The 19,781-nt window shown below is 37.8% G+C and overlaps 1 protein-coding gene across 1 annotated transcript in view; it reads left to right on the forward strand.

Moving 5' to 3' along the window:
• Window positions 1-19,781, forward strand: part of Hsd17b11 (hydroxysteroid 17-beta dehydrogenase 11) — a 33,430-nt gene that overhangs the window by 1,703 nt on the left and 11,946 nt on the right. Inside the window, exons 2-5 of the mRNA XM_020186857.2 lie at window positions 1,751-1,858; window positions 6,108-6,239; window positions 7,413-7,519; window positions 17,447-17,584. Coding sequence (XP_020042446.1) covers window positions 1,751-1,858; window positions 6,108-6,239; window positions 7,413-7,519; window positions 17,447-17,584 — 485 coding nt within the window. The remainder of the gene's footprint in view (window positions 1-1,750; window positions 1,859-6,107; window positions 6,240-7,412; window positions 7,520-17,446; window positions 17,585-19,781) is intronic.

Genomic DNA, 19,781 nt, shown 5'->3' on the forward strand with positions numbered 1-19,781 from the left:
ATGCACAGGAAATCAATGTGAGTCAATGCCCTGTATAGCTATCCTTATCTCAACCAGCAAAACCCCTTGTTCCTTCCTATTATTGCTTATACTTATACTTTCTCTACAACAAAATTAGAAATAAGGGCAAAATAGTTTCTGCTGGGTATTGAGGGGGTCGGGGGGAGGGAGGGGGCAGAGTGAGTGGTAAGGGAGGTGGTGGGGGCAGGGGGGAGAAATGAACCAAGCCTTGTATGCACATATGAATAATAAAAGAAAAAAAAAAAGTACTATCTGCCAAACAGTGCTCCAATTCAGAACTAAGGATAAAACAGCAAGGAAAACACAAGCTAAAGCAATAAAGAAGGAGCATTGTATGATAAAATATGTAACTCTTGGATGGTGTTAAGTATAAAGAAAAAAAACAAAACATGAAAGGGGGTAGGGACTGTAGGTAGTGGGAAGGGCAGTAGTGAGTATTTATCTCATAAGGGTGACCAGAGAAGTCCTTGTTAAGATGGAGACATGAGAAAGAAGTCGGGGTTGTAGCTCAGTGGTAAAACACTTGCCCAGTAGGGACAAGGCCGGGGTGTTCAATCCCCAGCACCACAAAAAGGCAGAAAAAAAAAAAGTTAAGAGTTAACATCAGAAGATACTGAGAACACAGTGAGTCCTACCTGTGCTCTGTCAGTAGAGAGGGGTTAGCAAATCCAAAGCCCGGCACAGAGTGAGAGAATGAAAAGAAATAAAAGATCTAGATCTGAACTGCCCTATATAATAGTAGGGAGTGGCTCCTAGTCTCTTGGGGACCTTGAACATTTGAAATATGGCTAGGCTGAACTGAGATGTGTCATAGGTGGAAATGACTCACGTGATTTCAAAGACCCTAAAAATCAAGTCCTGTTGGAACAATGTAAAGCAAAGTGAAAGGCCATGAGAAGAGTTTGTCATGCTATGTTGAACTCATATATGGTGGAATTTTTGTGGTACAATCAATTTGTAAATAATATTTTCAATTCCTCCTTACTGTCTGTACCGGAACAATTTCTTGTTACTTAAACTGATATTTCCTTTTGTTGCATTTATTAAAATAATTTCCCATTAACTAGTATGACCTTTTGAATTTTTGCATTACTATGTTTTAGTACAAATATCCAGGGACAGATTCTACAATTGAATGCAAATAAGAGATAAATTGTTCAAAATGATTCAAAGAAAATATACCACTAAGTTAAATTTTATTTTTGTAATGTGCTACTAGAAAAAGTTTAAATTAGTATGTGGCTTGCATTATATTTCTATGAGACCATGCTGATCTAGAGGCCAAAGGGCAGGAGCTCCAGATCATACGTTTTTCTGGAAACTATTGTATATAACCTTGGTTTTTACTCAGGGAAGGCAGTGGGAGGACGGTTGGGTCAATTCCTATTGAAGAAGTGCTGCTGACCATCTGTTTGAGAGCAGAATGAGGAGAAGAGAAGGGAGGAGCAAACAAAGTAGGAAAACAGTTAAGACCCTGTTATGATAATCCAAGTAAGAGGTAATATGATGGTGACTTGTAAGACCAGGTTGGTAGTAGCAGAGGTTCTGATAAGTGGTCAAAAATATTAGACAATGTAGTGAGCTTTTTAATTAGGTGAAAATAATCTAATTTAAACAATCCATCTTGTACTTTGAGAATATGTCCTCACTTGAGTTATTTTCTGCTTTTGGTGTGATGTGCTTATGTCACTTACTTTGTTCTCTTGCCTTCTTTGTTGCTTTTTTCTAGCATGGCATCGAGGAAACAGCTGCTGAATGCAGGAAACTGGGTGCCCAAGCTCACGCCTTTGTAGTAGACTGCAGTAACCGAGAAGAGGTGTACAGTTCTGCAAAGAAGGTGAAGTTGTATATTAGAATTACATTACATTACTGTGAGGAGATACTTTGGAGATGATCAAGTCTGCTCATGATCAAGAATAACTGAAAAATACTGGCTAGGTATCAAGGCTAGGTAACTGGCAAGTGGCAGATCCAGAATTAGAATCTAGAACTAAGATTGTCAGATGTTAGTGTGTTCCAGAGCCTTCCAGGGAGCTTTTAAAAACTACACACTCTTGGAAGCCACCCACAGAAGTTTCCTTTCAGTAGATGTAGCATAGAGCCCAGAGGTATACGTGGTCAGCCCCACGTGGCCTCACCTCATTCAATATCCTTGGATGACACCTGCAAAATCCCTGACAGAGTCTTCTGAAGTACAAAGCATTGGGTAAGAAAGTTAGCATAGACCTATTCTTCATCAGTTTTTATCACAGGTAAATCTATTCCTATAAAGCATCACTTGCCTCTTCTATGTACATCTGAAACATGTTTTATATAACGGTGTTTCCTTCTGCATTCACACTTGCACCTGTTAACTAAATACCTTAATGGAGGGAAGGTTATCAGAATTACGTGGGCAAATTTTTTAAAATACACATTCCTGGGCCTCACCTCCTGCACATTCTGATTCAATAGTGATGAATATTCTGATTCAACCAGACTTGAGAATGTCTTCTTTTAAGGAATTTTAGATTTGAGTCTCTCTTAATTTTTTTTACATTTTAGTCTTTTTATTTCCAACTGATACCTCCTCGTTTTTGGTAAGGCCTGAGAAAAGTCAAAAGAATAAGTAGAAGTTACCTAGAACATGAGTGAGAAATAGCTTTCCTAAGAGGGGGTACAGTTAAAAGCAAGACCTATAGCCAAGAAACATCTGCATTTAACTATTTTACTTAAATTAACAATGATTATCTTCCATAGAGATGAGCATATTGCTGTGTAAGACAATGGACTTGAAGCTAGGCATGGTGGTATACACATGTAATTCCAGCTACTCAGGAGGTGGAGGTAGAGACAGGACAGACATGAGTTCAAGGCCAGCTGGAGAAAGTTAGTGAGACCCTATCTCAAAAACAAAATAAAAACAAAAGGTCTGGGGACTTAAGTCAAGTGGTAGTGCACTTGCCTACATGCTTGAGATCCTGGGTTCAATCCCCAGTACTGCAAAAAAAAGAAAAAGAAAAAAGATAACAGTCTGTTGCCAAGTTCAAATTCTGCTTTTCCAGTTAGTACTAGCTATATTATTGGGCAAGTTCCTTGTCTAAGTTTACTCCACTATGAAATAAAGATTTCAGCAGTGCGTACTTCACAGGGATATTAATGAGGATTAAATGAATTAATTATGTACACTACTTAGAATACTTACATTACCTGGCCTTCTAAGTACCTCGCATTATTAGTATAATAGAACTACAAATATTATCTATTTAATTTTGTTATTTAAGCATCTACAAGCCCAGCATTCTCAGTTACCTAATTGGAAAACATTTGCTTCTATATTCATCTGGGAGTAGACTATTTTAGAAAAGATCATTTTATTTTTTTAACTTATTCCATATATTTTAACTATAGATTTCTGGAGGAGGGGAGTTGTTTTGATTTGATTTTGGCAGTACAGGAATTCAAATTCAGGGCCTCACACTTGATAACCAGGTGCTCTGCAGTTGAACCACAGCCCTAGCCTAAAGATAATGTTTTTAATGAAATTATTCTCAGGGCATATGCTTAAATAAAGTGTACACAGGACATGTGATCAGATATTTTTGATATGGTGATTTTGGTATCAGGACTTTTTATGCCACCTAAACAATTAAACTATCAACCTGCTCTCTTTATTAAGGAATATGCAAAGCAAATATTCCCACCCCAGGAAGATATAGTTAATGATGAGGAAACAGTCAAAACTAGCTGGGAAAATTCTTCGGTAATCTGAAAGAGCAGTTTATTTTTTAAGAATCATATTAATTCTGAAACATACAGTTTTATCAGGTCAACCACACCGAATGTTCTACTTTTCTGGATAATTTTGTGGCGTTATTCTGAACAATTTTCATATTTGCTACAGATATAGGTATAGGTACAAATGGTATCAATCAAAGGCCAAATAGCTTTACACTTTGCTAATTCAAATATAACCAAGTGAGATGCAATCCTGGCTGATGAGAGAGATTTCACCATGGCACACTGAAGTCCTACTGGGGCACTGGTTGACTTTTGCCCCCTGACTGCCTTTCTGTTTGAGGTCCTTTGTTATGGGCTTTGAGGTCAAGTAGCTCTACTCTCCAGTAGCCATGTTATTTCATATTTTGTCATGTCTAAAGTGGATGTACAAGATTGACGGCCTTGTCAAATTGTTGTGAAAATTAAATGCAATAAATAATGAAATCGTGTTAAATGCATAACAAAATGAAAACTTCTAATAGGCTGTCACCTTTTCCTCAGTCCTCCAACATACCATAGCACTGTCTCTGAATAATCACAACTCGATTATGTGTAACAAAATGTATTATGACTGTATCATCTATTGAACCAATAAACTTAATTACTCAACAAATGTAAGAATGCCTTTAATCCTAGCTACCGGCAGATGGAGATCAGGAGAATCACAGTTCAAGGCAACCCAGCCAAAAAAGTTCACAAGACCCCATCTCTACCAATGGCTGGGCACAGTGGTATGCATCTGACATCCCAGCTACATGGGGAAGCACAAATAGAAGGATCATAGACCAGGCTACCAGGGGCATAAAGTGAGACCAGATCTAAAAAATAATCAGTGCAAAATGGGCTGGCAGAATTGTGCCAGTGGTAGAGAATCTGCCTAGAAAGTGTGAAGCCCTAAGTTCAACCCCTAGTACTGCCAAAATAAATGTCATATAAGATATCCTTGCATTGCTAGCCAGTAGAATTGCACTCCGATCTTATACAAAGTAAAGTTTAAGCAGTAAGAGTCTATGAGCTTTCTTATTTGAAGTTACTGTTGCTGAATACGTTAGAGTCCCTCTTGTGGACAAATAGTCTTCACTGGATGCCTTCTGTTGCTCCTGGCAGCCAACCCTATTCTCTTGCTTATAGTTCCTCTACTGAAATAATTTCACCTGTGATAGTTGCAATGACCTTTGAAATTCAGCCTGTAAGGCTTACATATGTCCTTCTCCTTGATAACTTTAATTTCTTAAATGTGCTTCTTTCTGAATTAATACCAAAGTAAGGATTTGGTTATCAAGAGAAAGCATACATTGATACCATACATATATGTTAGAAAAACACACATACATAGTTTTTATGCTATGTACCTCAGATTTATGTTCCCATACCAGGTACCCTCATGGACACTGCAGAAGGTCAAGAAAAGTACTTTCAAACATGTTCCTTGTACGCAGGTGTAAATGGTGGTAATAATGATACACAACAGTGCTGAAGGAATAGTTCAAGTGGTAGAGCACTTACCTAGCAAGCACCAGGCCCAGGTTCCATCCCAGTACTACAAATAATAATAATGCCATGTAATAATAATTATAGTCATAGCCATATGACTTTATATGTACCTTTACATACATGATTCATTTGTTCCCACAGTAACTCACAAGCAAGCTGTATTACTACATCTATTTTAAGAGAAGCAATTGAAGTTTTGGGAAGTTCAAAAAAAGGCTGGCAGAATGGTTCAAGTGGTAAGAGTGCTTAGCAAGTGTGAGGCCCTGAGTTCAAACCCCAGTGCCTCCCCAAAATTAATTAATTAATTAAAAACTTAGTCAAGTCCAGATAGTGACAGAGCCAGAATTCAAAGCTAACCAAAGATAAGCACTCCACATCCCTAGGCTGCCTGCAACATAATGGCAAATGATTGGTGAGCAACAGAACGAAGTGACCAAGAAAATAAATAGAAGATGTGGCCAGCCTACTAGTGTGGTCAGTGTTGCATAATTCTCCAGAATAGTCTTTGAACATGTCAATAAATTTGTTTTGTTTTGTTTTTTCACTTATCCTTTGAAGTAGTATTTAAAAAATAAGTGCTGTTTGGGCAAATGCCTCTTGAGCCATAATCCATAGAGCAAAGTAGTGAGACTAACTTGCAAAAGAAAGTTTCTAACTAATAGAGTGGTTGCCGGAGCTGCTTTGGACATAGGTACCTAAAGTAAAAAGGGTTTTTCTTTTTTCCATGTTGGCTCACAGATGACTATAGTCACTGGTAGTCATGATCATAGTCACTGCATGCAAACCTACATTCATGGCTCTTGCTGAATGTTTTTCTTATTTTATTTTGAAAGGTGAAGGCAGATGTTGGAGATGTTAGTATCTTGGTAAACAATGCTGGTGTAGTCTACACATCCGATTTGTTTGCTACACAAGACCCTCAGATTCAAAAGACTTTTGAAGTCAATATACTTGCACATTTTTGGGTGAGTATTTTTTCTTATATATTTTTATTCTCTTTTGAAAACCGCAAAAATTAAGTTTAAAATGGAGCTTTCTCTGACATATGAAAGTATTAAATCAATCCTAAAGTTTTCTGTAGGTATCAGGGATAACATTATATAAGAGTTCATTTTTCATGCTAGGACCAAATTCTACCAATCTTCACCCCCTCAAATTAATACAAATAATAAATTGAAAAATTATAAACTTTAGGTGTTGTGTATGTTTTTATTCAAACCTAGGTTTCACATCTCTGTGTGATCGTTTAGAGGTAGAGAAAAGAAATAGAGATCACCTGAGTTATTTTCTGTGATTCCATAAAGGTGAATTCAGTTTGCTCTCAGATTCTCATAAGACTTAAGCCTCAGGTTATTTCCTTGCCTAAAAATTTCACTTTATTATGAACCTCACCATTCATCCTAAATTATATATGTATAGGTGTGTATATGTGTATTGTGTGTGTATACATATACAAATACATAGCATGTATTTCTAAAGTCTCCAAATAGTTCCCAAATAACCATTTCATAAAGGGTCCCTCAAAGCTTTCTTGTGTGTGAGTTTGGGGTGATTAATATCAAAAGAATATTTGGGTTGGTGAAAATGCAGTATTATTTGATATTATTGTTCCCAAGTACTGATGTATTTTTATGTTTGTTAAGACATAGGTAGGATATAAGCTGATTTATTTATGTCACCAGCCCCAGCACATGGTGTGTACTCAGTAAATGTTTGGTACATGAATCACGTAGTGACCACTAGAAGACTGCTCTTCACTTCGGTATTCCCGTGGTATAACCAAACTCTTTGCTAACAATTTTACATTAAACGTAAATTCTTTTGGCAACTCTGTTTTCCCCCAATCAATGCACAAGATGGTAGAAGACATCAATGGCAAGAGGTGGGGATTAGGGGATAGAAGAAGTCAGCAATTTAAAAGAGATAGAATCTCAAACCTCAGTCTCTGATTTTACTTAGTTTTTCTAACATGGGCATCCTATCCAGTTGCCTTATACTGCACTGGGCAATTTAGGTTTTTTCATTCATACTAGGAACAATGTTTTAAATATATACCTTTTTTTCATTCAGAGTATTCCCAATGGGTCTGCAGATCATAAATACTTTATTTTTTCTCTTTTAATAAAAACTATTTCTAGACTACAAAGGCATTTCTCCCAGTGATGATGAAGAATAACCACGGCCATATTGTCACTGTGGCTTCAGCAGCTGGGCATATCACAGTTCCCTTCTTGCTGGCTTATTGGTATGTGTTTCCTTTATTGGTTCCTATGCCAAACTTGTGTGGAATGTCTTTCCCTGTCTAGTGAGAGCTACCTTTGCCATAACACACTTGAATTTGCTGAACTATAAAGAGATGTCTCTAGTATTAAATTTTCAACTCTTAATCCCCTTCTACATTTCAGTGAGAAAAATACAGCTCTAGAGGTGGCTGCAGAGAATTGATCTACTTAGAGGTCAACCACTTAAAGCATTTCTCATTCCTTTTACCACAAGGAATTATAAAACAAGAACAGTATTTTGTACCATGAAAAAATTAATATCAATAATTTTAATAATATAAAATGGGTAAATTTTACAGAAACAAACAAAACACTGTATGAAGAGAGAAGATGAGAAAGAATGTGTATCTGGGACTCTAAACATTAAAAAAATACCCAAACAGAGGAATTTCTTTTTTTAAAAAAAAATTAATGGCTGCCCATTCTAAAAACTATGCCATTGTAATAACTGAAAAATTTGCCATAGCAAGTAGGTCACAGTAATGGTGTGCTCCACTGAGCTATAAAGAATTGATCTGTGGCCAAATGTATGCTACATGCCTGTAATCTGGCTTCTCAGGAAGTGGAGACAGCAAGTTTTTGAGTTCAAGGACAGCCTAGGCAAAGTTAGTGAAACCTTGTTTCAGAAAACAAAACCAGGTATGGTGACAAGGCATGGTGGTGGTTTCATCTACTCATAAAGCAGACATAGCAAGACCCTATCTGAAAAACAAGGTAAAAGCAAAAGGGCTGGAGGCATGGCTAAGTGGTGGAGCTCCTGCCTAGCAAGCGCGAGGCCCTGAGTTCAAACCTCAGTTCCACCATCAAAAAAGGCTCTCAAATGTCAAATTGTGATTGTGTGAACATGTACGTGTATGCATGTTCTATACATTCTACAATGCTGCAGTTTGTTTCTTCCATTGTGCTCTTTCAAAATTAACTGTCTACAAAAATCATATGCTCTCCCTCATATGCGGACTTTAGATCTAGGGCAAATGCAGCAATGTGGTTGGACTTGGGTCACATGACAAGGAGAGAGCACATACGGGAGGAATAGGGATAAGTAGAAAACCCAAAATTTGAAAGTGATGTCCCCACTGCAGAGGAGCTAATACAGTAACCTTAAAGCAACAGAGGTCAATATGGGAAGGTGACCAGGAAGTAGTGAAGAGGTCAGGTAGAGATGAATCAATTCGTGTTGTAACACACTTGTGCATGGAAGCAATGCTAGAATCTCTCTGTATAGCTGTCCTTATCTCAACTAGCAAAAATGCTATGTCTTTCTTATTATTGCTTATATCTTCTCTTCAACAAAATTAGAGAAGAGGGCAGAACAGGTTCTGCCTGGAAGTGAGGGGGGTGGGAGGGAGAGGGAGGAGGCAAGGAGGGGGGCAGGGGGATAAATGGCACAAACAATATATGCACGTATGAATAAGCGAATAAAAATAAATAAATAAAATTAACTGTCTGAATTCTAAAAACCACACCAGCATACATGTACAGGTAGCTATACATGCGTATATAAATATGTACACATAGAGCCAGACACCAGTGCTTCACATCTATAATCCTAGCACTCAAGGCCAGCCATGGCAAATAGTTCAAGAGACCCTATCTCAAAAAAAAAAAAACTATCACAAATAAGGGCTGATAGAATAGCTGAAGCAGTAGAACACCTACCTAGCAATATGAGGCCCTGAGTTCAAACCCCAGTGCCACCAAAAAAAAAAAAAATAGATATAAGCATAGCTGGATAATTAGTTTTTATATAAGATATGAGATAATGCATATAGATACAGATAGATATAGATACAGATATAGATATATATGGGCTTGGGATGTCAGTCAGTGGCAAACCAGTTGCCTAGCATGAACAAGACCCTGGGTTTGATCCCAGTACTGTCAATAAATACATAAATAATAAGTCAGTCAATCTCTTCTCTTCCCATTAGCTAGAATAACCACTTTCTTTTCTTTGTCTGAGCTGCACCCCAACTCAACCTATGCTTTTTTGTGCTTTCTGTTCAGCTACATTTTCTTTTTCCTTTTTTTCCAAACATATATTTGTTTTCTAATAGTTTTTCAAATAAATATAGACTTGAATTTTCAGCAATGACAAAACTGATGAGTTGATCCCAGAACAGACTGTAGTGTCCACATTTTATACCGTCTCTCAGAGCTAGCTTAAGTTAGGGAGTTAGCCCTAGCCTTCAAGAGCTAATATAACTGGCATTCGTTTCACTTCCTCAATGAAAGGTGGTTATGGGTGCTGCCGCAGGGACATTGCACACACGGCACTGTCCCTTATTTTAGTTGGCAGGTTCTGAGTTAAGCAGAAGACCAGAGCTGCGGGACTCTGACTGTTGTGCTTCCTGTTCCCTTTGCCACAGTGAACACTGTAGGTCTTTGGCTTCTGTGCCACTGAGTGTTTCTTAATGATAACAAACAGAAAATGTTTTGTGTGAGAAATACGCCTCATGGTGACTTGGTGCTCTTGGACAGCTGTTCAGACAACTGTATTCAGTCTGGTCCTTTTAGACTTGAATGGGTTTTGCATGAGATGGCAGGAAAATAGCCTGAGAAGAGGAATGGCTTTTTAAGTTCACACAGGGTGTCATCCGAGGTAGTAGGCAGGGCTGAAACCACCCAGGCAGTTTGCAAGTTTCCAACTTAGTGACAGATCAGTGGTTTTTAGCCTTTGCAGAACTCCCCTTTTGAGACCTAGTTATCACTGGCCAGGGCTGCTGTACGCTGTGAGCCTTACCTACCACTATTTTCTCCATTTCATTTGACCGGGTTTTGATAAGCAACTGAACAGACAAAGATAGAACTTTGGAAGACATGCACTAAAGACTTCTGCAGCAGCAAGCAGTGTTCATCAGATACTGTAATTAACAACTGAGCGATTAAGCTGACACACTGCATTTTAAATGAAAATCTTTTCTTTTGAAACATGCTATACATTTATAAAAATGAAGAAATCCTAAGTATACAGCTCAGAGTTACTACAAAGTGAATACATCCATGTAACTACCACGCAGGTCAAAAAATAGAAACTTACCAGGTCCCAAAGGCCCCCTTGGAGCCTTCCCTGTCACCAACCCCTCCTTGCCTCTATAAGAAAACCACAATACCAACTTGTAACACCACAGACTAATTTTGCCAATTTTTGATCATTATATGCATGGAATCACACTGCATTTGTGACATTTACTCACATTATCTTAGTTTTTTTTTATGTAGTTTGGCAAGTTTATTTTATAAACTATCCACATAGATTTCAGTCAACAAATATGAGAAGAGGTCAAATCAATCATTTGGATAGTTGTTTGATCATTTTCCTGGCTAGTCTTGCATTCTGTGACTAGACAGTAGCTTACTTTTCCATTCTGTTGTTTACAAACATTTGGATAGGATTGTTATGAATAAATAACATTATGAAGCTTAACTCAATCAAGAGATATGTCACCTTACGAAACTTAACTTTGTTGTGCTTCGTTTTCCTAACCCGTAAACTGGGTTCATGTTTGCTGTAAGATTTAAATCCTATGATGTGATGTCCTTAGCACAGAGTCTGAAATCATGCAGGTGTGCCGTAACAGGAAGGTGGCTGTTGGTATTATGTTTCAATTCCACATGCTGTATTCACACAAAACCATCCCAGGATCACCTTAGCTTCCAGAGTAGTTGGCCCCCATGGAACTGACCATAAATGCTTCGGATCTTCTTTGTTGAAATGAAATGAGGGGCATAGAATTACTTGATCTTTTCCCTGTAACCCACACCTCACCTGTCACTGCTTGAGTTTTTGCTCAATAGAATCTATTACAATTCTAATCACCTGTCTTTGAAAACAATCCATTCCTTTTAGGAGTTAGAGTTCCGCAGTTTTAATGAACAATGTGAAAAGTTCAAGCTGAAAGAGCAGCACCCATGCTGGAAAGGGTGAAGCTTCTGATTCTATTCTGACATGGTTTTTGTTTGCTAAGTATTTTTTTTTTACCACTATGTTGATTTTTAAAAGAAAAACAATACCTGGCTAATATATTTTGTCAACCCAAATAACCAGCTTAACAGTTTGAAAATTAGCAGTGTAGAAAGACTCAACGAAACTGAGTCCAGAGCGTTGGCTTATGATGAAATGTATTTAAAAGAATAATTTGGAGAATTACTGTTCTTGTATACTGTAACTGATTACACAGGCTGGGGGGGTCAAAGAACTTGACAGGTTGTGTTGATTCTCTTAGTTGAGTCTTGAAAAATAATTATTAATGCTATGGAAATGCATGAATTTCAGTATATTTTTGTGTTTGTTTGCATTGTATACCTTTAATGAGTGAGTTTATTTAATTTCTTAGAAAAATAGAATTTGGAAGAAAATTCCGGTGTTAGGAAGAACACAAATGCACTGTTTTTATTTTTATTTTATATAATTTAAATTGACTTTCCACTGTCTTTACGTTGAAACTTCTAAGCTAAATAAAAACTTAAGCCGCAAACTGAAAAACTTTGCTATATATCAAGGAACATATAAATGTTTACAAACGCCTTAAAGATTTGCACATGCAGTGTGCATTTCTAACAAACTTCTAATCGCACAGAACCCATGCCAGCTCAGAGTTTAGGGATACACATTTACTCAGTTGAGCGTCTTTAGAATAACTGCACAAATTGACAAAATAAGTCATTCTCTTTTTTTTTTTTCTGCACTTCCTGTCTTTTTCTCCCCTTCTTCCTTACCCTCCCTTTCCTGCCCCGCCCCCCATACACACTCATGAAAAGATTCCATGGACTGAAAAGGCCCCAGTTCAGGACTGGTCTGCCTTGATTGACAGGGGTAGGCAGTAGGAGACCACTTGTATCTGCAGCCCAGCTGTGGGCTTAATGACCTGCACACGGGGCAAAAGCGTTTTGCAGTGTTTGTTTTCTTGTCTTGCCCTTACAAATAAGGCCTATTCGAGTAGCATGGAGAACATTTGCTGTTCTTTCTATTTAATGCTTTTGTTTAAAATTTGAACACCGTAATTACCATAAACATAGCCTATTTTTGTGCTTAAGATACGGAATGGGAAACTCCATTGTGTGCTGCTGGACTATTTTGGAAGTACTTGGTCTAATGTGTGTTAATTTGGCTGTAATGGCATTTCAAACAAACAAACAAACAAGCTGCGAAAATGACCTTGGAGCATTATCTTTCGTTACTTGAAGAGTTTCTAGCTTTTTTTAATACGATTTATGTTAAAAATAATTTTTATTAACTTAGAGAAGACAATCAATATGAGAAAATGGACTTTCTTTTGGATTTTCTTTTGGTGAGAAATACGCTCACCTGTCCAAACCAAGGAAGGGACTCAGACATGTGGAGTACAGTGAAAGTGACGCTTTAATGACAACTTTGCAAGGTTGGGGGCCAGAGGAGCAGAGAGCCCGGAAGCTGTTGCACAAGCATTCTATTGTCTAGTGAGCAAGTCCCTCCTCCTGTTCCTCATTGGCTGAATACCATGGGCTTTCCGTTCTTTTCCCAGACTTGCCTAATTTCCATTGGGTTATTTAAAATATTCCTCTTGGGATTGGTCAAAATTTAGAGGTGGGCTTTAGGTGGTTAGCTGCTTTTGTTAGGGGAAGGTCTCTATATGATACATGCTTTCTGGCTTGTAACCCAGTTGCTTACTCTATTGTGATTTACCCCACCCAGTTAAGTTCCCTTATCAGTTGCTCCTCCCCCAACATCCCCAAGCTGATACTCAAGTAAGCAGCTAGATTTAAATGCCTTGAAAATGGAACACTACTGACTTTATTTTTAACATTTTTGTGGTCATTGTGAGTGATTGCTTTTTCCTTTACTTAAGTTTCACATTCTTCCTTTGTTCTAAAACTTAGACTGACATCAAGCTTTGACAATCACAATATGTTTTATTTTCCTGAAGGGAGAATAACTTATAATGCTGTTTAGTTTTATACTGTTGGTGTGTTGGTGAATTTTTAAACTGTGTGCTAACTGCAATAAATTATATGAACTGAAAAAAAAACAAAAAAGAAAATTTGGAAGCCAGGTACTGGTGGCTCATGCCTGTAACCTTAGGTACTCAGGAGGCAGAAATAATGGAGAATGGAAGTTCAAAGTCAGCCTCTGGCAAATAGTTCTAGAGACCCTATCTTGAAAATACCCAACACAAAAGGGCTGGTGGAGTGACTCAAGCCTGAGTCCCTGAGTTCCAACCCCATGCCACCAAAAAAAAGAAGAAGAAGAATTTGGAATAAGAAATAATATTTCAGACTATTTATAACGAGAAGGAAGGACTGGTGGAGTGGCTCAAGTAGTAGAATGCCTGCCTGGCAAATGTGAGGCCCTGAGTTCAAACCCTAGTGCCACTAAAAAAAAAAAAAAAGAGAGAGAGAGAGAAATATAATAAAAAATTAGAAATGTACAAAGGACAAGGAGAAATCTGTTCTCTTCTACCTTTCACACACATATATGCATACATATATTCATACACTAAAATATACTATTCCTTTAACATACTCAAGATCATTAAATCTGAGATGTTTCTGTACTTTTGGTTCTCTTAAAAATCAGGAAATATAATTAGTTTTTAAAAAGTTTACTGATAATGCCACCCTGAAGAACTAGTCATGCTAAGCACTTATTAGGACTTTTTAGGATATTTTAAATTAAGGTATATAGTCACACATTAAAAAAACACTACCCACCAGCAGCTCACAGCTGTGGTCTTAGCTACATGAAAGCTGTGATCAGGAGTTTTCAAGACTCTATCTCAAACAATAACTGGGCACTGTGGCAGCACCTGTCATCCCAGCTACGGTGCATAGTGTAGACTAAGAGGCTCATCTTCCAGACCAACCCAGGAAAAAAGCAATCAATTCACAAAAATAACTAAAGAAAAAAGGCTGTAGGCATGGCTCAAGCAGTAGAGTGCCTACCTTGCAAGCCTGAAACAAACCCTGAGTTCAAACCTCAGCACCACCAAAAAAAAAAAAAAAAAAACTGCATTTAGGCCCTACCATCCCAGCATTCAGGAGGAGGAGGCAGGAAGCTTTCGAGTTCAAGACCAGCCTGGTCTACACAGTGAGAACCCTGTCTCAAACAAACAAAAGCAGGAGATGTACCTCAGTGGTAGAGCACTTGTATAATATGTGCAAGGCCCTAGGTTTTATCCCCAAATCTGAAAAAGAAGAGAAAAGAGAGAGGGAGGAAAGAGTGACAAAGAAAAGAAAGAGAGAGAGAGAGAGAGAGGAAGGAAGGAAGCAAGCAAGCCTATCTCCACACAGTTGGCATTGAGGCTCATGAATTCAGGGCATCCTGGGCTACAAAGTAAGACCTCTAGCTCAAAAAAATGCATTTATTTTTCAATTTTAATTTAAAATGAAGTTCTGCATGTTAATAAAGATACACATCAACATTATTTTCAATCCCTGGTATGCTACAGTGTGTCATTATTTACTCCATTCGTGTTGGGACTTTATTTGCCAGCATTCTTTCACTTAGAAGGAACACAAAACTTACCCTGCTCCAGACCAAAAGATGAACTTTTGGGCTCCATAATTAAAGGCTCTGGCTTGCCCCAGTATTGGCAAGATAGCTAGCAGAAGTTCAAGTTAAATCTTTTAAATTTAGAGTTTAGCAGGAAAGTGAGGAAAAAAACCCATCATTTCCCAAAAGTGCCTTCAAACAAGCATTCTGGTTCCAAAGTTCAGTGTAGACCAACTTGGATGCAGTCATGGTATGCAGTGGATTGTTTGGTAATAGTGATGTCACCAGATCAAGGGATATGGGTGCTACCCAGCCCACACATTTAAAGCTGTTTCTAACTATTTGCTTTCATGAGCTATACCCAGGGACTATCACTGAACCTAAGTGTTTGGAAACAAGCTTGACTATTCCCCGGGAATCAACACTTAGAGATAGTGCTGGATCTGAGAGCATGGCACGATTTTAATCAATCTGTCATCCAAATCCGGACACCCTTTGTAAACTGCCATCCAGAAAGGGATGCTGGTTAGCCTGTGCTTTGGAAAAGGGAAAGCTATGGAAGTTCTCTCACTGTTTTTTTTTTTTTTTTAGCTTAGACTAAAGGTTTATGCAAAATGAAAATCTATAAACTGAAAAACAAGCCAAGCAAATAAAAACTTTCACTACTGCTAGAGAAAAATGCCATTAAGTTATTTGCTATATTTACATGAGTTACTCATGAACTAAAATGTGTTTATATACCCATATCTGTTGCTTATTTTTATTCTACGACTTTCTTTAGACATTTATCTATGGAGAGAATTGTCTTACTCATTTTTAAAAGCTGCCTTTTTTATTTGTTTTTGTTGTTGCTGTTTTATTTGTTTGTTTTTTTCGGTGCTGGGAATGGAAACCAGGGCCTCACAAACTGCTGTACCACTGGGGAGCACTGCCAGCCCAAGTTGCTATTCTTTAACCTTGATCGTCGTCATACATGTAGCAAATGCTTTACCAGTTTAACATTTGCACCTTAACTTGGTTGGGAGTCAAATAAACTTTAGAGTATATCATATCCAGGTCTGGTTTATTGCTCACATTTAAAGTTTCACACTGCTCTTTGCTTTATATCTTTGGGCAAGTTTTCTAACCCCCTCGAGCCTCAATTTCTGTGTTAGTAAATTGAGATCATAATAGTATTTATTCAGAGCATTGCTGAGAGGATTAAATAAGATAAAACATCTGAGGCCAGCATCTGGCACTCAGTAACTGATTTTAGATATCATTATTTTTGTGTTGTTTTTCAACGTACAGACATTTTCTGCCTTATAGAGTCCAGCAGTCTTTCTTTTAAGGCTTCAATATATTTCTACACTTTAAAAAGAAAGTAAGAGAAGACCGTCCACAGCTTTCTATTTGCCAAAACAAGTTAATTGGCAAGCATTTATGGCTACTTTGTATAATTACTAATTCATACAGACTTAAAGTTTAAAAACTACATGACAATATCATTGGACACATGATATTGACACAATTTGTGTCACATTTTGTGTCCTATCTATATAATGACAATTGTTTAAATTAGTAATGTTATACGCCCATCACCATTGAATTGTACACCTTCAGTGGGTGACGTTTGTGGCATTTATATTTCAATTAAGCTGTTTTTTAAAAACTACCTGGACAAATAATGTCCGTTCAGAGTAATTTCACTATGATTTTTTTCACTGCCATTTCCAAACGCAAGTGCTACTCTAAGAATTGCTTTGAGACTAATGAAGGAAATAAGAAAAAAAAGGACCGCTTTGTACTGTGGTTCATTTATTTGGCAAATGTTTACTGAGCACTTATTAAGAGTCATGCCCTGTGCTGGGCCCTGGAGATTCGTTGGCAACGAATTCATGGAGCTTACAGTAAAGGTGTAGGGACAGATATTTAAAACAAAGCACCTCAAGTGAACGTTTATTACAAATAGGAGATGTGTTCTCATGGAAAACAGAAGACTACTATCTAAAAAGAAAATAATTTAGAATACCGGTCAGGAAAGGCCTCTGAGGAAGCTAAGCTGAGGCTTAAAGAAAGGATAGGATTTACCCAGGAGAATTTTCTAGTGAATTCCATGAACATTTTCTAATAAATAATGAACCACTAATCGTGACATTGGATTTTATGGAAACAGCAACAACAAAAACACTCTACCAGTTTTCCTGTCAACACACTTGACACCCTGAATTCTGATTCCACCCAGTGATGGTACCGTGTAGTGAGTGTTCTATGTCAGGACATCATAAGCTTTAATATGCCTAGAAATTTACTTAAGGATATTCTCAAATACAGCTTTGATGAAGGGAGTCTGCCCAGGGCCTGAGATGCCCACACCGCTGGTCAGGGAGCACACCTGTCAGTATTCCTGAATTCGCTTATAAATTCTGTTTATTTGCAGTTCAAGCAAGTTTGCTGCTGTCGGATTTCATAGAGCTTTGACTGATGAACTGGCTGCCTTAGGAAGACCTGGCATCAAAACCACATGTCTCTGTCCTAATTTCATAAACACTGGCTTCATCAGGAATCCAAGTACCAGGTAAATGGAGACTGCAATTGAGACAGAAGGACCAGTGGTAGCTAAGAGTATCATTCTGTAGGTTTTCCTAAATATTTTAATCCACAAAACACCTGACAGCCAATGCCTTTCATTCATCTTGCTTTCATCTTCTGTAGATTGTGGGAACACAGGTGGAAAAATAGAGAAAGAGAAGGAAAGAATGACTGAATGCAGATATACATGGAGCAGATGAACTTGTTCACCCTTCCTTTTTCTTCCCCTAAGCAGTGGCTCATAAATTCAAATATCCATTCATGTCACCAGGAGTGCTGGGGACTTGTGTAGGGCCCCCACCCCCAAAGATGATGACTTAATGGTTCTGGGAGAGATAAGGTAGTGGTAAAGAAATGGGGGGCCCGGGATTCTGTATATAAAAAGCATCATGGATGATTCTGAGAGAAATAGCCAGAACTACGACATGAAAATTTATTCCCTTTGGTAATTTTGAGATTATCCTCCAGGGCTGGGAGTATGTCTCAGTGGCAGAATACATGCCTAGAGATAATCCTCCAAAATGAGTTCCAAACCAAACTCTTTCCTTGCTTAAAAAGTAAAAACAGGGCTGACAGAGTGGCTCCAGAGGAAGAGCACCTGTCTAGCAAGCATGAGGCCCTGAGTTCAAATCCCACCACCACCAAAAATAAATAAATAAAACTATACAGGATCAGCTGTGAGGATAGTTGTTGAGGTTTTCTTTCTTTGGGACTAGCTTTAATGTTTTACTGTTCATAACACATGCTTTTTAAAAATTCCAGCACTGCAGAAAAATACAAATCAGAAAATGTCTTTTCAAATTTCCTTAATCCAATGGAAATCACTCTTTAAAATTTTGATATATACCTTTCTAGACATCTCTGCATATATAAAAGTCTAATTTTGAAAAAGCTAGCATATATTGCAGGTGAGGTTCTGGAAGGGGTAAGCTGCTTTTTTCCTTCAGCTTTGTCATGGACATCTGTTCACATCATAAACCTGGAGGTTGATAAAACAATTGACTATGCATTCTATGATGGGCATTTTTTCATGCTTGTAGAACACAGATTTTTACCATAAACTGTATCAATTATTGGGGACAGTAGTGTTTCCTGGTGATCATTTTAGGGCTGTTTTCAGCTTTTCAGATTATTAATATAGCAATGCAGTGATGAGTATCTTTGTGCACAGATATTTTCACATTTGGGTAATTCTTTCCTTCAGGTAGCTCCAGGAAGAGGCATTACTGCACCAGTTAGAAATATTTGTACATGTGCCAAACTCTCCTCTAGAAAATGTTGCACCACTTAACATGTTGCACCACAGGTCAGAGACAGCACCTTCCTATTTCTTCATCAGTCTCCTGTTCACCTTTTAATCATTGCCAATTCAATACATAAGCATCATCTTTATTTTTGTCCTAATAACTAACTGAAGTGTTTGCATATGATTTTTTGATATTTTCACTGCTTTTGTGAATTGCCTGTTTCATGGTCTCCACTCACTTTTTTCTGTGGAGCTGCAAAGTTTTAAAATGGATATGTAAGGACTAACTGGCAAAATGGCTCAAGTGGTGGAGCCCCTGCCTAGCAAGTGTGAGGCCCTGAGTTCAAACCCCAGTACTGCCTAAATAAATAAATAACATGAATATGTAAGACCTCTTTCCACATCTGTGATACTCCTGTGTAAAATGCATCTGTTGTGTATGTCTGCTTCCAAGGGTTTTTTTCCCCCTCCATGACCTTTAGTTTCTGTGAGGTATTCAAAAATGTCTTTCTCATGCCACATCTAAGAAAATATCTACCCACATTATTCTCTAGTAAATTGTGTGTGTGTGTGTGTGTGTGTAGGAGAGGAGTGCTAGAAGGGTTGGACCCAGTACCTTGCACGTGTGAGGCAAGCACTCAACCTCTGAGCTACCCACACCCCAGCCCTTCTAGTAGATATTTTAGGGTTGCACTTTTCACATTGAAATTTTTGTTCTACCCAGATTTTTTTTTATTTAAGAAGTTATGGAACAGCTTAATTGCTTTTCCTGAATAGTTAATGAACTCTACACTATTTTTCAATAATACATCATTTCCCTCACTGACTTAAAATTTCTATTGTAAGTTCACACGCTTACTTAGATAGGCTTGCCAATCCTCTGCTCTACTGCAGATGAGATTCACTTGTTAACCTTTATTCTGCCCTTCAAACAGTG

Source organism: Castor canadensis, chromosome 9, assembly GCF_047511655.1.
Source record: "Castor canadensis chromosome 9, mCasCan1.hap1v2, whole genome shotgun sequence".
Lineage (NCBI taxonomy): Eukaryota > Metazoa > Chordata > Mammalia > Rodentia > Castoridae > Castor > Castor canadensis.